At 48.0% G+C, this 17,500-nt stretch overlaps 1 protein-coding gene across 1 annotated transcript in view; it reads right to left on the bottom strand.

The window, feature by feature from the left end:
• Positions 1-476: 476 nt before the first annotated feature.
• qsox1 (quiescin Q6 sulfhydryl oxidase 1) overlaps positions 477-17,500 on the bottom strand; it is a 27,048-nt gene continuing 10,024 nt past the window's right edge. The window contains exons 9-13 of the mRNA XM_030372599.1: positions 12,913-13,035; positions 11,640-11,778; positions 8,197-8,382; positions 2,929-3,090; positions 477-2,261 (exon numbers count right to left, since the gene is read on the bottom strand). Of these exons, the coding sequence (XP_030228459.1) occupies positions 1,372-2,261; positions 2,929-3,090; positions 8,197-8,382; positions 11,640-11,778; positions 12,913-13,035 (1,500 nt within the window). The 3' untranslated portion in view covers positions 477-1,371. The remainder of the gene's footprint in view (positions 2,262-2,928; positions 3,091-8,196; positions 8,383-11,639; positions 11,779-12,912; positions 13,036-17,500) is intronic.

Raw genomic sequence — 17,500 nt, 5'->3', positions numbered from 1 at the left:
TTCTGGGAGCTAATCCTCAAGGGTAATCTCTCCCCCCCCCTCTAGTCCCAAAGGAAAGCTGGATTACTCACTTGCTATAATCCCAATGAAATTGTTAGGATTTAGTGTGTGCTGTTGCCACAGCAGATGGCAACAGGCTTTTCCTTCCACCTTGTTGCCTTCGGCCCCACCCCCTGCTTCCTTGTGGTCTTGAGCCCCGTTCATCTTGTTCAAAACAAAGCAAACGACGACAATGTTGTTCACAGAAGATTCCACAAATACCCAAAGACCCCAAGGCCTACGGTAAACATGTTTTGATGGCAGGGTGGGAGCTTGAGTATACTGCAGATTTGATTCGGAAGACCTAAGGTTCAAGTTAGTGGAATAATATTATGCATATTAATTCATCATCTCAGCTAGGCAAACTATGTTCCTGGATAAAAGCAGTGGTTGGCAGGGCAAGCTTTGAGTTGATTAAAACACGCAAAAAAATTAAGTCCATGTACAAAAATATGTTTATTGATTCAATTTGGGAAGGGAAACATATCAATCGAAGAAAAGTATTACCAGAGAGGAGTGAGATCAGTGGACAAGCTTTACCTCAACGGACACCAAAATCAAAGCCTGCTTATTCTAAGATGGATCTGAGAACTTAAGCACTTACTAACCGCCTCAACAATAAAGACAACAACAGGATTGTAACGAGCAGCTCATTAACGGCAGATTCAGCAGCATGATGTAATAGGACTACAAACGAGGACCTCGTTAAGAAACCGCAGAGAAAATACGGAAGGAAAGACGGCTGACAACGGGGCAGTAGAATGTGGATAACTGACTACATTCTACTTCCAGTCACGTTCAATCGTTCTCGTACGTAGAACCAAAGTATTCTGCGAATCAAACTGAATTGCTGAAGGAACGTATAATTTGGAATGCAATTATCAGTCAAACAGTAGTAAACCGTAAGTAGATAAAAGTAATGAACTCATGATCATCCAATTAGTATTGTGCAGTTTGTGCAAGTCAAGCTGATTCAAAGGATTGGTTCAAAAAATTAAAGAACATGAATGAAAGCATATATTTGAACAACAATTTTGGTCAGAGTTATCTCCAAGACGTGTACAACCGGGAAATCAAATTTGAGAAATAATCACCCAGAACCACAGGGTTTAGAAGGTACGCTAATGCTACTTGAACCTCTTTAAGTGGAATTCTAATCTTTCACACATCCCCTTAAAACAACCTCTGCCTACTCCATGCTAGACGGGCATTAGCGCCCGCATCGTGGACCGGGACAAAGAGTGACATAGTGGTAGGATTCAATGTTTATTTCCAGGACTCTGAACCAACCAGACCCTGTTAGAAAAAAAAAAAATAGTGTGTTGGTCCATCTCAGGGCAGCGAGACCTTAACCCGTCGTATCCTGAGGCGGTTCTTGAAGAACAGGTACATGGCCATGAGGCACATGGACGAGAGGAGATAGAGCACCACGCACAGGCTGATGTCCAGCCGGGAGAAGCCCACGTTCAGCACCGAGATCAGGCGGCCCCGGGGGTCCTCGACGTACCACTGGTCCGCCTTGTCGCCGTCCGCCACGAACGCCGTGTCGGACAGCTCCCGCTTCTTCAGCCACAGCCTCTGCTGCCGCGCGCCGGGCTCGGCGCCGGGCTCCACGGGCTCCAGGCCCACCATCCCCAGCCCCAGGTCCAGCTCCATGCGCAGGCCGAACACGGGCCCCGGCTCCGCCTCCACCTTCCTCTGCAGGGTGCGGCCCCTGACGGCGGTGGCGGCGGCGGCGGCGGCCGCCCGCAGCGCCTTGTTCTTGAAGTGCTGGTTGACGAAGGAGTCCAGGTCCACGATGTCCTCCTGGGCGTCCCGGGGCCGCGGCCCCGCCGCGCCGGGCTTCCTCAGCGAACGCCATCGGCCCCGCACAACCCCGCCCCCCGCGCCCGGTTTGCCGGGCCAGGGAGCCGACTCGGCGGCCATCTTGTCCGACACTGCCGCCGGTGCCGCCGCCTTCTCCTCCTTTCCCATGCCTCCCATCTCCACCACCGGCTCCTCCGGCCCCCCTTCTTCCTCCTCCCCCTCCTCCTCCTCCTCTTCCTCTTCCTCTTCCTCCTCCGTCCCCAGCTCTTCAGCGGGAGGCTGGGAGACGGCGGCCTCCGCGACGGACTCCCCCGCCTCCCTGGCCTTCCTCTCTGCCCGTTTCTGTGTGATCAGGACGTTCGCCTCATGGGTCTTCCTCTGCTGGGCCAGGAGCTCGCTCTCGTCTACAAGGTAGTCTGGCGGAAGAGTGGGGGGGGGGGGGGAGACGAATGGGTTTAGAAGACAAGTGTGTTTGCAGGATTCGACACGAATAAATGTTTGGTAAGAGAAGAGATGTGTGAGTTATGCTACACACATTCGGAGGAATTTCATTAAACACACGTTCTTTGGATGGTTGAACCATACTGAAATAAGCAAGGGATAAACCACGCTCGGCGGGGTGCTGGTATTTGATATATATAAAATAATGAACTACTCGGCTGTGTCCACAGCCCGAAATATTATTTCCGTTATCTATAATGTTATTGGATTTTAATCTATTTAGTCAACGTGACATTTTTGGAAGAAAAGTTCCAGACTGCATTTCGGCTTATTTCCATATGAATGCAGACAAATGTAAAAATAAAGCTATTAAAAGCTAAATCATCTCGCTGTCGGTACAGTAAGGATGTTCATATGACCAAGTACCAAGCACAATAACCTGTATATCCCCGTATACAACAAAGACAGCTAGAATAAGATGCTACACAATGCTAAGTACTATTTTTAAGTGCCAGGACGTACAACGCACAATAAGTGCGTAAGAGGGGTGTCTGGTGGGTAAGGGGAGACACTGAGTCATGTTGACATTTGAACAAGTGAGCCTCGAGTCTTTTGCGGAACATTAAAAGAAATGAATTGTACCGGGCAGCAGGCGGTCAGAGTCGAAGTGGGAGACGAGGAAGGCCAGCACTTGGTCCATCTCCCAGCTATGCTCTCCGTTCTGCCTCACCCCATGGCAGGTCGGACACATCTTCGGGGACGGCCACTGGATCTTAGGGAAGTGGGGGTCCTCGCTCAGGGCACCTTCAAAAGGGGAGACAGAGCCAGAGACACGGTCTTTAACGTTTTGTTGTTCATTTTGGAACGGATTAGAATATGTTATTTTCCGTCACCAGAGACAGAAAATCATCTGGGCTCGGATTAAAAGAGACATGACAGCATTCGAGAAACAATTCACAACCAGTTAAGTATAAAGAGATAAAGTGTCTAAATGAGCTGTGAAGGGGGTGTATGACTGCAGACTTATCTTGGGCATTGAGATGTACCCTTATGTTTGTGTTTTCCGGTGGGCTGTCCGCTGTTTGTGTTTACTACCTTCTGGTTCCCTAAGAGGGAAGGTTATTGTGCTGAGGGGCTGGATTCAATCTCAGCTGAACCCATTTGATCTTGTCACAAGGCTCATAAAACCTAAGTGCCTATATGCATACGTGTATGCATGTGCTTAAGTGCATGTGTGTTTATGTAAATCATGTTGGTGTGTGTGTGTGTGTGTGTGTGTGTGTGTGTGTGTGTGTGTGTGTGTGTGTGTGTGTGTGTGTGTGTGTGTGTGTGTGTGTGTTGTAGAGGAGGGGGATGCTTAGGATTGTTTGTGGGCATGTCATCAGGGGAGTTGTGGTGTGTGTGTGTGTGTGTGTGTGTGTGTGTGTGTGTGTGTGTGTGTGTGTGTGTGTGTGTGTGTGTGTGTGTGTGTGTGTGTGTGTGTGTGTGTGTGTGTGTGTGTGTGTGTGTGTGTGTGTGAGCTGTCCAATTTGACCACATCTATTATCTCACCACGCTTGCCTCTGGGACATCCCAGAAGACCATTGATCATTGTTAGATCCTGTCACACACACACACAAACACCTTGCTCAGGAAAACCTCTGAGCTGCAGACCTAGGTCTAGTCGCTCCACACCCCTGTGGTCGCCGCCCAATTTCCAAATTGAATAGAAGAGCAGGAGGCGCCTGAGACGCGCCTGCCACTAATAAATTACTAACTTTTTTTTTCCTCTCGAATACGTTGTCTTTAGCCACACAAACACACACACACACACACACACACACACACACACACACACACACACACACACACACACACACACACACACACACACACACACACACACACACACACACACACACACACACACACACACACAGCAGGGGTGCAATTGTTTTGGCTGAGAAACAGAAGCATAGAGAGATGTTGTCTTTCGACACGCACGTGCGTGCTCACACACTCACACACACACACACAGTAGGGTGCAAATGTTTTGCCTGAGAAAAAGAGAAGCATAGAGAGTGTCAGAGAGCAACAGAGTAGAATATAGCAATATATACAGAAACATACTCCAATCCGACACTAAAACCCACAGACTGGGCACTATGTGGTAATATATCGCTTGTTGTCGGCAAAAAGCCAGTGTGTGTGTGTGTGTGTGTGTGTGTGTGTGTGTGTGTGTGTGTGTGTGTGTGTGTGTGTGTGTGTGTGTGTGTGTGTGTGTGTGTGTGTGTGTGTGTGTGTGTGTGTGTGTGTGTGTGTGAATAAAAGAAGAACAGCAACAGCAGGTCTGTCACTTTACTGCACTGTCAAATTACACCCCCCCACCTCCCCTCCTTCTCACCAAAGATTAATCTCAGTCATATGCACGTGTGTATGTACTCTGCATACGGCACTTTACATAAGGGATACATCATTTTTACAATGGGCCAGTGTGTGTGTGTGTGTGTGTGTGTGTGTGTGTGTGTGTGTGTGTGTGTGTGTGTGTGTGTGTGTGTGTGTGTGTGTGTGTGAATAAGCAGGCATGCATGCGTGTGTGTGTGTAGAGGTGAGTCCACAAACGACACACACACACACACACACACACACACACACACACACACACACACACACACACACACACACACACACACACACACACACACACACACACACACACACACACACACACACACACACACACACACACACACACGTTCTCCTTATTCCAATCAGCTCTCCACATTTGCAGACAGGGTGACTTTAGCCATACCGGCCCATATTATGATCACCACCACGGCCGGCAATAGAGTTGTCATTGCCGGCATACATATTCATCAGTAGCATAAATATGTATTGTTCAGCAGATCAAACGGGCCTCCTCAGCACTAATCCTTCAAGTCATCCTCCCCTCAGGCAGACAGGGTGGCAGCGTGGGCGCTGGGGACGTTGGGGCTGTTTGGTGTTGGAACGCGCCCGGGGAGCGGGCGCGTTCCAACACCAAACAGCCCCAACGTGGCTCTTTTATTGCACAACAACACAACTGGAAACAAAGATGTTATTTCTATTGTGCAAAAAAAAATTAAATGCTAAAATTAACAGATGGCCACCCTTGCACGCACACACAATATAAAACACACACACCCACACACACAGCTACCTGTCTGCCACCAGCACTAATGGCCGTCTCCTGCGCCTGCCGGTAGATACGTCTATCGCTGCACTCGCCTGTTGAAGCGCTGCAACAGGGGCCCGAGCTGCCACCCCCGGCCCTAATTCTACCCCAGCAGCCACGGGGCCCCCGACGGGTCCCAGGGGCCTCTTTTGTTGCCAGCTAAATTAATTGTTTGCCTGCTTTACAAATAGCCGTCGTTTTCACGCGTGAGCGGCTCTGAAAGGAAAAGGGGGCGGGGCCGGCCCGCTAAAGAGCTCCTTCTATGGAGAGCGAGAGGGGGCGGGGCCGATCGTAGGGCAGGGGGGGGGGGGTCGGGCTAGTGGTGGGTGGATGGAAGGATGAATGGATGGAGAGAGTTCTCTCCTCCTCTCGGGGAAGAGTGTGTGACAGTCAGCCCACCCAACCCCCCTCTCTGCTACACCCCCCCCCCCCCCCCCCCCCCCCCCCCCCCCTCCCCCCAGAGCCCTGCGATGAACCGCCCCCGTCTGCAACGCACACTCCTCCACCCAGGCATGTCAGCAGGGATTTGGCGCGGGTGTGTGTGTGTGTGTGTGTGTGTGTGTGTGTGTGTTGAATGAGAGAAATAAAAAGGGGAGGAGGGGGGGGCTTGTTGCTTGTGTCATGGCGTGTGCCACCTGCTGTCCCTACAACATGGGAATTGTGTGTGTGTGTGTGTGTGTGTGTGTGTGTGTGTGTGTGTGTGTGTGTGTGTGTGTGTGTGTGTGTGTGTGTGTGTGTGTGTGTGTGTGTGTGTGTGTGTGTGTGTGTGTGGAATAAGCGAGAGAGAGATAGATAGATTATGTGTGTGTGTGTGGGGGGCCAAAAGAGGCCGGATCCTGTGGGAGGCTCCAGGGGGAGGGGAGGATGTCACCCCTCCACTTGTCAAGCGGCGGATACGAGTCCCAGGGGGAGAGAGTTGAGTGAGCGAGAGAGAGAGAGAGAGAGCGTCAGAGAGAGAGAGAGAGAGACAGCGTCAGAGAGACAGAGAGACAGAGAGAGAGAGAGAGAGAGAGAGAGAGAGAGAGAGAGAGAGAGAGAGAGAGAGAGAGAGAGAGAGAGAGAGAGAGATCATGCATATCCAGAGAGCCGGCAGAATGCAGGCAGCGTGTGTCCCTTTAGACCCCCCCTTTAGACCCCACGGCCTGGGACACACAAGCTGTCTGGGAGACTGAAGAGGGGGGCGGGTGGCGCGTCTCCAAGGAAACACAACAAAGTGATTTAACAAAGTGGACTGTTAATGACAGCTCTGTGCCTCATAAAAGCCCTCGAACACGGACAGGGGGGGGGGGGGGGGGGGGGGGGGAACCAAGTTTGGAACTGCTACCCCCAAAGAATGATGACTTTCAGAGGCAAAAGTCAGCGATTACTGCGACGGAGGCTTGGTAGTCGAGGCCGTATATCCCCCCCTCCCCGTCTACATAGAGCCAGCAGGGAACACCGTGAGATCCTACACGCCGCGTACCAAAGGAAATAGTACCAATAACCAAACAAACGTAAAAAAAAGGAACTCCTTCTTCAGAGATCAATAGATTGCTTTTTTCTGTATGCAATCAGTAGCCCCGATACGGGAGAGGTGAACGTTAAGCCAATGTAAGTATTATTCAGAGTTTTGCCAGGTAACTGATCTGGCTGCATGGATGAGACAGGGACGCTAAGAGGTACCGGAGCGGGAAAAGAAGAGGACGGAGGAGCAGGTAGGACGGACGGACACCACACATGATGTTGGGAGGCCTTGTTCGGATCAGGGTTGGAGCGGGAGTAAGACTGGGCGTCTGATCAGAGACCTGATCTGCTGTGATGCTACCAACGTTCCTTTGACCCACCAAATAAATCTTAAAATTAACAAGTGATCAATTATAAACGTGGGCACCAGATTATTGTTAGATACTTCTATCAAGAGTATAGATGTCCGATATTATCGGCCCACCGATATTATCGGCCCGATATTAGCATAAAAATGCAATATCTGTCAATATCGGTATCGGATTTTTTTTTGCCTTAAAACCGATTTATCTTTTTAATTTATTTTTTTTTTTTAATTTATTTATAGCTCAAATAAATGTTTTGAAAAAAATGAAGTACAGTGCACATTGTAATTGACTCATATTTGTGCATTTATTCAATTAAGGTTATTGAGTTTTAGTTAAAGAAACATACTGCTATGTTGCACATAGTTGTTCAGGTATAATGTTTTATCATTTGTGAAGTCAAGTTTGCCCTATTTGTTGTGGGCATTGTCAAGATTATCTCAGGGAGAGTGTAATCCAAACTGTTGTCTGAGACCATTAAAAAAATAAAAATAAACATGGCACTTTTCCCTTAAATTAAGTTGAAGTATTTTTCTTACTTTGCACAGACAATGTTAACATTTGGAAAGCCTTGTTGCATTCAAGAATGCATCCAGTGGGGCATCACAATAACATTAAGCATGTTGTGTTAATTCCACAACAGGAGATATGTAATGTTACCTAAATTAGGTTTGAGGAAAAATAACCCAAATATCGACATCGGTATCGGCTGATATCGGAATCGAAAATTTAGAGTTGGACAATATCGCATATCGGATATCGGCAAAAAAGCCAATATCGGACATCCCTAATCAAGAGTTAACTTAAAGTCTTAGAACTTAGTTTTTTGCAAAAGGATGGTGGAGGGAAGTGTAGTCAAAGTACAGCCAGCCTCGTCCCCTGAGGACGTGTGCTCCTCCTCCACCTCACCTGCCAGGCGGTTGTTGACCCGGTTGTGTCTGGTCCACAGCCAGGTGACGGCCCCGGAGAGGGTCTTCACCTCCCACAGGCCCTCCGTGGCCATGGCGACGAAGTGCTCCGCACACTCCCTGCAGCCGAAGAACTCCTTGACGTAGTCTCGTACGGCCTTCAGAACCTCCTGAGGTTGTGACGCGTCTGTGGAGAGAACGGCATGAACATCAGGACAGCGTTCTAACAACAAGAACATCTGGACAGTGTTCAAACACCAAGAACATCTGGACAGTGTTCAAACACCAAGAACATCTGGACAGTGTTCCAACACCAAGAACTTCTGGACAGTGTTCCAACACCAAGAACATCTGGACAGTGTTCCAACACCAAGAACATCTGGACAGTGTTCCAACACCAAGAACATCTGGACAGTGTTCCAACACCAAGAACATCTGGACAGTGTTCCAACACCAAGAACATCTGCACAGAGTTCCAACACCAAGAACATCTGGACAGTGTTCCAACACCAAGAACATCTGCACAGAGTTCCAACACCAAGAACATCTGGATAGTTCCAACCGACACAGCGACCTGATATAATCTGGACAACCTGATGTAATAACTGTACCTGATAATTGGTTGATAATGTAATAAATCATAACAATATGCACAATCATATACTGAACACCATGACTACGAACCAACTCGCTGACCCCACGTTGTTGGGCAGAGATCCTACTGTACCATGTGACATGTCATTTAATTACATTATCGAGATCAGCGGGAAAAGAGAGGAATCCTAATACCCAATAAAGTGAAGAGTCCCATTACAACGTCACAGATTAACACTCGTGTGCTGGGAACCTGAGGCTCCAACCTGGGGCCTGGCTAATGCCAGGCGCCAGCCTCCAAAACTCCTGGATTCCCACGCTGATGTGGGCCAGGAGTCAGCCGGCGGCTGGGTCAAACCCATATTGAGATGAATAATCTAGGTGGATGGGATACCCCTATCAGAAGATTAAAGCACCGTTAACCCCCGTGTGTGAACCCTGGCAGATCCCCTATCTCAGCACTGCAACGGTACCAAACCATATTTTACAGTAGCTAATGGGTTCGCTTTTGTTTCCAGGGCTTAAGAGCCTCATTGTCAGATGAACTCCGAGACTCTGGGCAATGTAGGTACGTGTTAGCCACCTTAAAGTGTATGTGACCATCAATGAGATGTATTTTGTGTTGGGGGTCACGCAGATGCATGCATATGTATACGTTATATATGCGTAGGTGTCACTATGATTAGTTTGGGCTGTGAATTAGCTGTGTGTGTGTGTGTGTGTGTGTGTGTGTGTGTGTGTGTGTGTGTGTGTGTGTGTGTGCGTCCTCCAGTCTGGTGGTCTGTGGGGGTCCAGATGGACACCCCTTTCGGTCGTCCATCTGCAGGTCATGTGATGGTCCATAAACCTCAGGATTAACCTCTGTCTCTGTGGGTGTGTGTGTGAGTGTCGTTGTGTGTGTGTGTGTGAATGCGCACACACACAACAGAGAAAAAGAGATTAATGTCTACACCAGGAGCAGAGCCACCGGTCATCTGCCAATTTATTAACCACTCACATCCCACTAATCTAGCATAATCCCTTTTCACACGGTCACAGCGACACATCCTCTGCTGTGACAAACACGTCAGGGACCCAGGACGAACATGGCCAGAGTGTGAATCCCTTCCCAATCTGGAACAGTATGTGTGTACACCTCTATACGTGTGTGTGTGTGTGCGTGTTAGTGTGTGTGTGTCTCTTTGTAACTCATGTGTGTCACACGCCGTTTAGTTAAGTGGTTGCACAAACACAAACACTTGTTTAGTTAAGTTGTTACACAGGCACAACGCAAATACCGCGGCCAGCATTCCAGGGCTAATTTGTCGACAGTCTCTTCAGAGCCATTGTCCTCAGCTAACCCTTTGCCTGACCTCTCCACGGCCCTTCTGTCCGACTGAAGACACAGGGGCCCCCAAACTCACACCGCGTCCCCTCCCTCCTAACAGATCTCAGAGTAGTCCTTTTACCCGAGTTGAACAAACATGGGCAATCCGATTCCTACACACCTCCCTCCATAACAACTCCCTATCTGGTCCATGTCTGCTCTCCAACATATCTAACAACAAGAGGATGTCTGCATTGCATTTCATAAATTATACCAAGTGGAAACTTTGTACGCGACAACACGTAAACGAAGAAAGAAATGGCACATTATTACAGATATAATAATAAAATAATAAGAATCCCGAATATAGCCATAGGTATCCACAGACACTCTGCGAATACCGAATGATTCGGCTCCTGCAGGATTATGCATGTTCCATAGTGAGAACCAGTCTGTCTATCAGTGCTTGATGCGTCTGGAAGGACCACCTCCCCCCAGGCCCTCTGAGACCGAGCCTCCCCACAAGAGGCCACGGAGCCGTGGGGAGATGGAGGGCCATGGGTCCCTGGAGGACCAGAGCAGCGCCGCTATGAGGAGAGCCGTCTGGAGACACCTGTGTCACGGTTCACTGACTGGACATGCACCGAACACACACGCACACACACACACAAACTTTGATTTTTTTTGTGCCCCTTGGGCATTTTTCCTTTGACAGTTCTGCAGTTAATGTGGCCACATTAAAATACTCCTCAATTCTATATTGAATTCCATATTGTAAATCTATATTCATAATCATAACACTTTACCTACAGTGCTTCTTCTTTCCATATCTACGTTGAGGTGAGGTGCTCCGCCAATTCTAATTCATGGAGGCATCCATCTTGTTCTGACACTTTGATATGTAAAATGATCCGATGGCGAAAAATAAGCTGAGGTGGCACTTTGCTGAATATGATATGGATACCATCTGTAGCTGCTCAATGCCGTTCCTTTCCCTATGGATTGGTTTCTTTTAAGTTGAATATACATGATGTGGTCAACTAGCCGAGTAGTATGCTAATATGATCCTGTTTATGGTTGATACGTTTCACCTTATTCAATTAGGCCTCGGATGATGACCTGCTGTTTTATTTTTTAACTCCCTTGTTATCCAATAGGTATTGGCTCCAATATGGATCCAGTTTTAACCAGAGAGAGAGAGAGAGAGAGAGAGAGAGAGAGAGAGAGAGAGAGAGAGAGAGAGAGAGAGAGAGAGAGAGAGAGAGAGAGAGAGAGAGAGAGAGAGAGAGAGAGAGAGAGAGAGAGAGAGAGAGAGAGAGAGAGAGAGAGAGAGAGAGAGAGAGAGAGAGAGAGAGAGAGAGAGAGAGAGAGAGAGAGAGAGAGAGAGCGAGAGATAGACACAGAGAGAGAGAGACAGAGACAGAGCGAGATAGACACAAAGATTGAGAGAGGGACAGAGAGATAAACACAAAGAGAGAGAGTGACAGACAGCCACAAAGAGAGAGAGAGAGAGTGACGGAGCTAGAGAGACTGCGGGTGGCTACCTGATTCATTGGAGCGTTGGGCCTGGACTGTGAGAACATGGAAGAGGGTCCACACGCCACACGGGTAGCGCCTCAGATGGGGCTTCGATCCCTGGCAGCCCACCCACCTCACCACCGCTGGTAACCCACTGTTGGGGACCTGGGGAGAGTCCAGGAGCGATAGAGACAGATAGAGACAGGGAGAGCGGTGGAGAGAGAGCGAGAAAGAAACAGAGAGATGGGTACAGTAGACAGAGTAATAGATTGAAAGGAAAGACAGAAAGGGGTTGAGATTGTAACACAGGCAAAACCACACGGCCACAAGACAGAGAGGAGAACACTGACACACCGGACCAACTCCTGGTGTTGCAATCCTTCCCAAGGTAGGAGGTCTCCTGAGCGAGTTAATGGGAGCAGCCTTCCTGATCGATACCGAGTCAATCCCAGGTTAATGGCCCGGGCCCGCCTCCGGCACGGGGGAAGCCAGCGCTCCCGGCCGTAGCGGGGAACCACGGTGGAATCCAACAACATATTTTCTCTGACACAAAGTCGTTTCCCCCTTCCCACCGAACCGCCTTTTGCCAGCCGATTGACTGACAGGGTTACTCACACGTCAATAGTAAGGATTTGGCTTGTGTGCGAGCGTGCGTGCGTGTCTGAGTGGGTGGTTGTGTGCGGGTGTGTGTGTATGTGTGCATACAGAGTCCATTTCCTCGGATGCTAAGTCTGTTCATACCTTCCCATTGATTCATTGATCCATTGATTCGCCGGCTAAAAGCTAATGATGTAAGTAAGTGACTCTTTCAATTTGCAGGGGGCCGTATACTGTGGGCATGCAGGCTTCATTCCAGAGTCAACAAGCACACAACAGAGTGCTCTGTCTGTCTGTCTGTCTGTCTGTCTGTCTGTCTGTCTGTCTGTCTGTCTGTCTGTCTGTGTGTGACTCCCCAACAGCCAGGACAAAGTGGAGACCAACATATGTCTGAGGCTCTTTGTTTGTTGGAACTACGAAGTAGTTAGACGCTATAGGCCTCAAACCCGGGAAGCTTTTTGTCTGGGAGTCTAACACCCTTGTTTTACATGTACAATACCCATACATTGTATAAACACACAATAACACACAATAACGATATGATTGTTGTATTTACTCATGCACGTTTTCACTGAGCAAAAAGCACATCACAAAGCAGTATGAGTTACACTAATGCTCTCCTCAGATAGAAAGCAGTTTGTTAAGTGAATCTAACAGTGGGTAGTATGGTCCCAGGGCTGAGGGGGTGACGGCTAGACCCACCTGGGCTGGGACGTCCAGAACCTCTCTGAGGTCGCTGTAGGAGACCTCAGCCCCGTCCTGGGCCTTCAGCCAGGAGTCCAGCGACTTCAACAGGTTGGTCACCATCGGCCGGCCGGGAAAGTACTGGGGAGCAGAACATACTGGAAATAAGCTTTGTCCATCTCTAAATGTCTCTCTGCATGTCTGTCTGCATGTGCATGTTCACTTCAATCTACATTTATTGATTTCTGGCCACTAGGGGGCAGATTAGCATATCTCATATCTAATACAATCTATACAATGTATCTTTGACAGATATTTTATATTTTATAATTTGGTGTAAATAATCTTAAATGATGAGTGGTTTAATAACAAAAATAAACATTTACAGTATAAATGACTTGACATGCAACTAGTGCAACAGGGCTGTGTATAACTGAGCATTCTCAGTGGTATATGTGGTCCCCATATCTCGGCGTAAACAAAGACTTACTTAAACAGAAATAAACGGTGTGTAACAGAAGTCGTGGTCGGACAGTGTTGTTACAAGAACGTTGCCCGAGGCGAATCCTGGGTGGCTGAAGAGATGCTCATGTGGTTCATGCCACTCATCTTCTTAACCACTAAGCACTCCTTGGCCCTCACCGGGTTATTCACCCTCTCGTCAAGCGTTGTTTGTTTACCTTTTTGCCCCATCGGCTACCACGGCAACGGCGGCGATGGAGGAAACACGATACTGTAACTAGCATACAACGCTCGAATGCTGGGGAAAAAGGAAATCCGTCTGGTTCGACTCTGAGACCAGTGTTGACGGAGTGGAGACAGACACAGACAAGTGTGCCTTAAGTCGCACAATGCCGACAATGGAGACGGCGTGCTGGGTTTGAGAGAGGCAAGCACTGAGACAGACACACATCAGCGGGCTAAATCCGTTTCCTTCTCTTTGCTAAGTCTCCCTTTGTGACGTTGTGCAGAACAAGACACTGCCAAAGGATGTGGCTTTGTTTCGCGGCATAAATACTAGGATGAATAACACCATCATATTTTTCTTGTTTTTTTTTTACTTATGTTTGGTTACCGTTCACGACCGAGAGCGGTAAGTGGGGAAGAATCAGCGGCGGCATAGAAAACAGGAAAAACACCAGATGAGAACATCACAATAAGAGTCTGGGAGAAAAAAAGAAAAGGGCCTTCCCAGAGGTGCACCTTCTTTTGATTTGTGCTGCTGAATGTTTTTCATTTAGTCGCCGCCATCTGTTCAACTCCCTTTGCCTGTATGTACTGACACACGCACAAATAAACTCGCACACACACACACACACACACACACACACACACTCTCACCCACATGCAAACGCATTCACACACACACACTGTTCAACTCCCTTTGCCTGTATGTACTGACACACGCACAAATAAACTCACACACACACACACACACACACACGCACTCTCACCCACATGCAAACGCATTCACACACACACACTGTTCAACTCCCTTTGCCTGTATGTACTGACACACGCACAAATAAACTCGCACACACACACACACACACACTCTCACCCACATGCAAACGCATTCACACACACACACTGTTCAACTCCCTTTGCCTGTATGTACTGACACGCACAAATAAACTCACACACACACACAAGCACTCACCCACACACAAACGTATTCACACACACACACACACACACACACACACACACACACACACACACACACACACACACGCTTGTCCATCTATTCATCAAGCCCTAACAGGATCTGTGCATTAAATGCTGCCCACTTAAGCAGAGCCCTGGTGGTTTGCTTAACCTCCCACACTGAACACTGGTGCAGTCCTCCCCTCCCTGACCCTCACTGTGCTAAACTCCAAAACATTGAAAGAATTCTGCCCAACAGATTCATCAAATATCCTCAGTCATGAGAATATTTCACTAGCTTTCGCGGTAAATAAAGAGATTAAATGTTTCGCATGATACCAATTCCTACTTTGAATTTAAAAACAGATATCCTAGTGTATAGTTTACTTTAAATGTACCACTTCTCGGTTAAACAGGCAGGATTATGTGAAGCGCACGCACACGCACGCGCGCACACGCACACACACACACACACACACACATACACACACACACACACACACACACACACACACACACACACACACGTATACAAAGAGCGTTGATCTGAGCCTTCTAATGGAGACTGATATAATGGGTTTAGATGTGGAGTCTGGTTACAAACCTGTCAGAAAAGCTCATTAGGCTCCATATGAATTTAACCAGGAGGGAAAACACAGGTGCTTCTTCTAATGGTCTTAACTCCCAGCCTCTCCCAAGAAACACAATATGTGTGTCTGTGTGAGTGCATTGTCTGAGCTTCTGGACCCGATTGTGTGTTCGTCATCAGCCAATCACACAGAGACTATATACTTATTCACCCATGCATATGGATACAGGCAAACAGCTGACTTTCAACCGTTAATCACAGATTAATGTGCGTCTCTTACTCCAACTTTTAAACACAGCCTTGGCTCTGGTCACAAACTACGCTGTAATAAGAGCGCGCTCTCTCTCTCTCTCTCTCTCTCTCTCTCTCTCTCTCTCTCTCTCTCTCTCTCTCTCTCTCTCTCTCTCTCTCTCTCTCTCTCTCTCTCTCTCTCTCTCTCTCTCTCTCTCTCTCTCTCTCTCTCTCTCTCTCTCTCTCTCCTCCTTGATCCGATTAGTATCAGCAGCAGCACTTGAAGCCCCCTCCCTCCTCAAGGCCTCCAGGGGTCCCATGAGGGGTCCATCTGTTGGCTGGGGCGGTGCGGGGCATGCCAGTGGTGAGGTCTCAGGGTCTAATCCCACCTCCATCCACCCACGGATCGAACGCCCTTGACCCGGACCCACGGCCCCCGCCCTCAGAGCGGAGACAGACGTAGACCCAACTGAGGTGGCCGCCGGCTCCATGCACGCAACATCTTTGTGCGGACGGTTGTACGCACAATCAAAACGGCTTCCGAGCATCGACAAAACAACACATCCCAAGTCAACATTAGACTTAGGGCTAATAGTGTGGTGCATGCAGTTCCATCACGGCGTACGTGAATTCCCTGTGAGAAGGACAACGTTTAGATTCAGCTCAGAGTCCCCTACCCTTTCACCCCCCCCCCCCCCCCTCCTCCACAGTGCCTTAAATCCTTGTTTTATCCCCTGCCCCCAGGGTTGAAGGGCTTCTTTCAAGAAAAGCAGGATAGAGGTGTAATCCCTGGGCTGTAATGCTCTCATGGCTCCCCAAGATCCACTTCTTTAATCCACATATACATGCAGAGGATTCATAAATCCGGTTTCAGCCTGACACGACAGTAAATCTAGTGGTGTTACTACCACTGCGGTGGGAGGGAGAAAATACATAATAATAAAAAAACACCCCTCCGTGTTTACATCTTCAGAGGGAGCGTCGAGGGATGATGGGATGGGGTTTGAACAACGGAACGAAAAACACAAAAACAAATTGAGAGATTTAAAATTCCTGGAGGCTTGTAATGGACTGCAGTCTTAAAGGCAGGGGGGAAGGAGGGGGGGGGGGTGTATTCCTCGCTAGTGTTGACTATAGCAGAAGAGCAAAAACAGATTTCATTTAGAGGTGAATACCAACATGCAAACAACAACATACTCCACACTTCACCATGTCACACCTTCCGTTATCGCTGAGTAGTGTCCATCCTGCAGCAAACTGCTGTAACTGCTATTTGACAATGAATATATTTTGGGCCGAAACATATTGAAATGATTTAAAATAAAATTAATAAATAAATGATAAATAAATAAAAAAGTATATATATATATATATTTAGTACACGTGAACCTCCTAAAATGGCGCAATTTGATTGGTTCGCTATCTCGAGATATTGGGCAATATCCCATAATTGAGATCTCAAACTCAGGATATTGTTTTCGGTCGTCTCTTCATGCTAATAAAAACAAATAAACCGTTAATGAAAACATATTAATCCCGGCAAAAAGTTCGGCCTCGGGGGCTATTCCACACTACTCACCACGCCTTCGGCGAATAATTGTTAAATATTCATTACGATAAATGTGAAAATGAGAAACATAAACTTTCTTTGTTTTTCTCATTATAAATGCACGTACGTTATTTCCGACCCCTATTGCAGCTTAGGTTGGCTGGAGCTCATTTTATTGCCTGCCTCTATCTAATTTTACCATCTACTAATACACTGTTAAAAGTCCGTAACAGAGCCAGAAAGAGATGGACCCATCACTGAGAGGCGTGTCATCGGTGAGACACACGGTGACAGCAACACCTCTTCGGGGACGTTGAGTCACTTCCAGCCTTATCTAATCCTGTGACTCACGACGGTTCAGTAACTATGTACACACCGGTCACCTTTAACCAACCACAGAACGCGGGACATTCAGCAAGGTTACCACGGCGATGGCGTCGGACACGCCTGGGTACGTGTGTGTGTTTGGATACACTGCGTTTGTGTGTTTGAAAGAGACAAAGAGCGAAAGTGACAAAGAGCGAAAAAACACTTTTCTGTACCCTGTTAAATCGCCCTGAACCCACATTATGATAAACCAGCCCCATCTC

This window comes from Gadus morhua, chromosome 12 (genome assembly GCF_902167405.1).
Source record: "Gadus morhua chromosome 12, gadMor3.0, whole genome shotgun sequence".
Lineage (NCBI taxonomy): Eukaryota > Metazoa > Chordata > Actinopteri > Gadiformes > Gadidae > Gadus > Gadus morhua.
The sequence above is the reverse complement of the archived record's forward strand: the minus strand, read 5'-3'. Positions and strand labels throughout refer to the sequence as shown.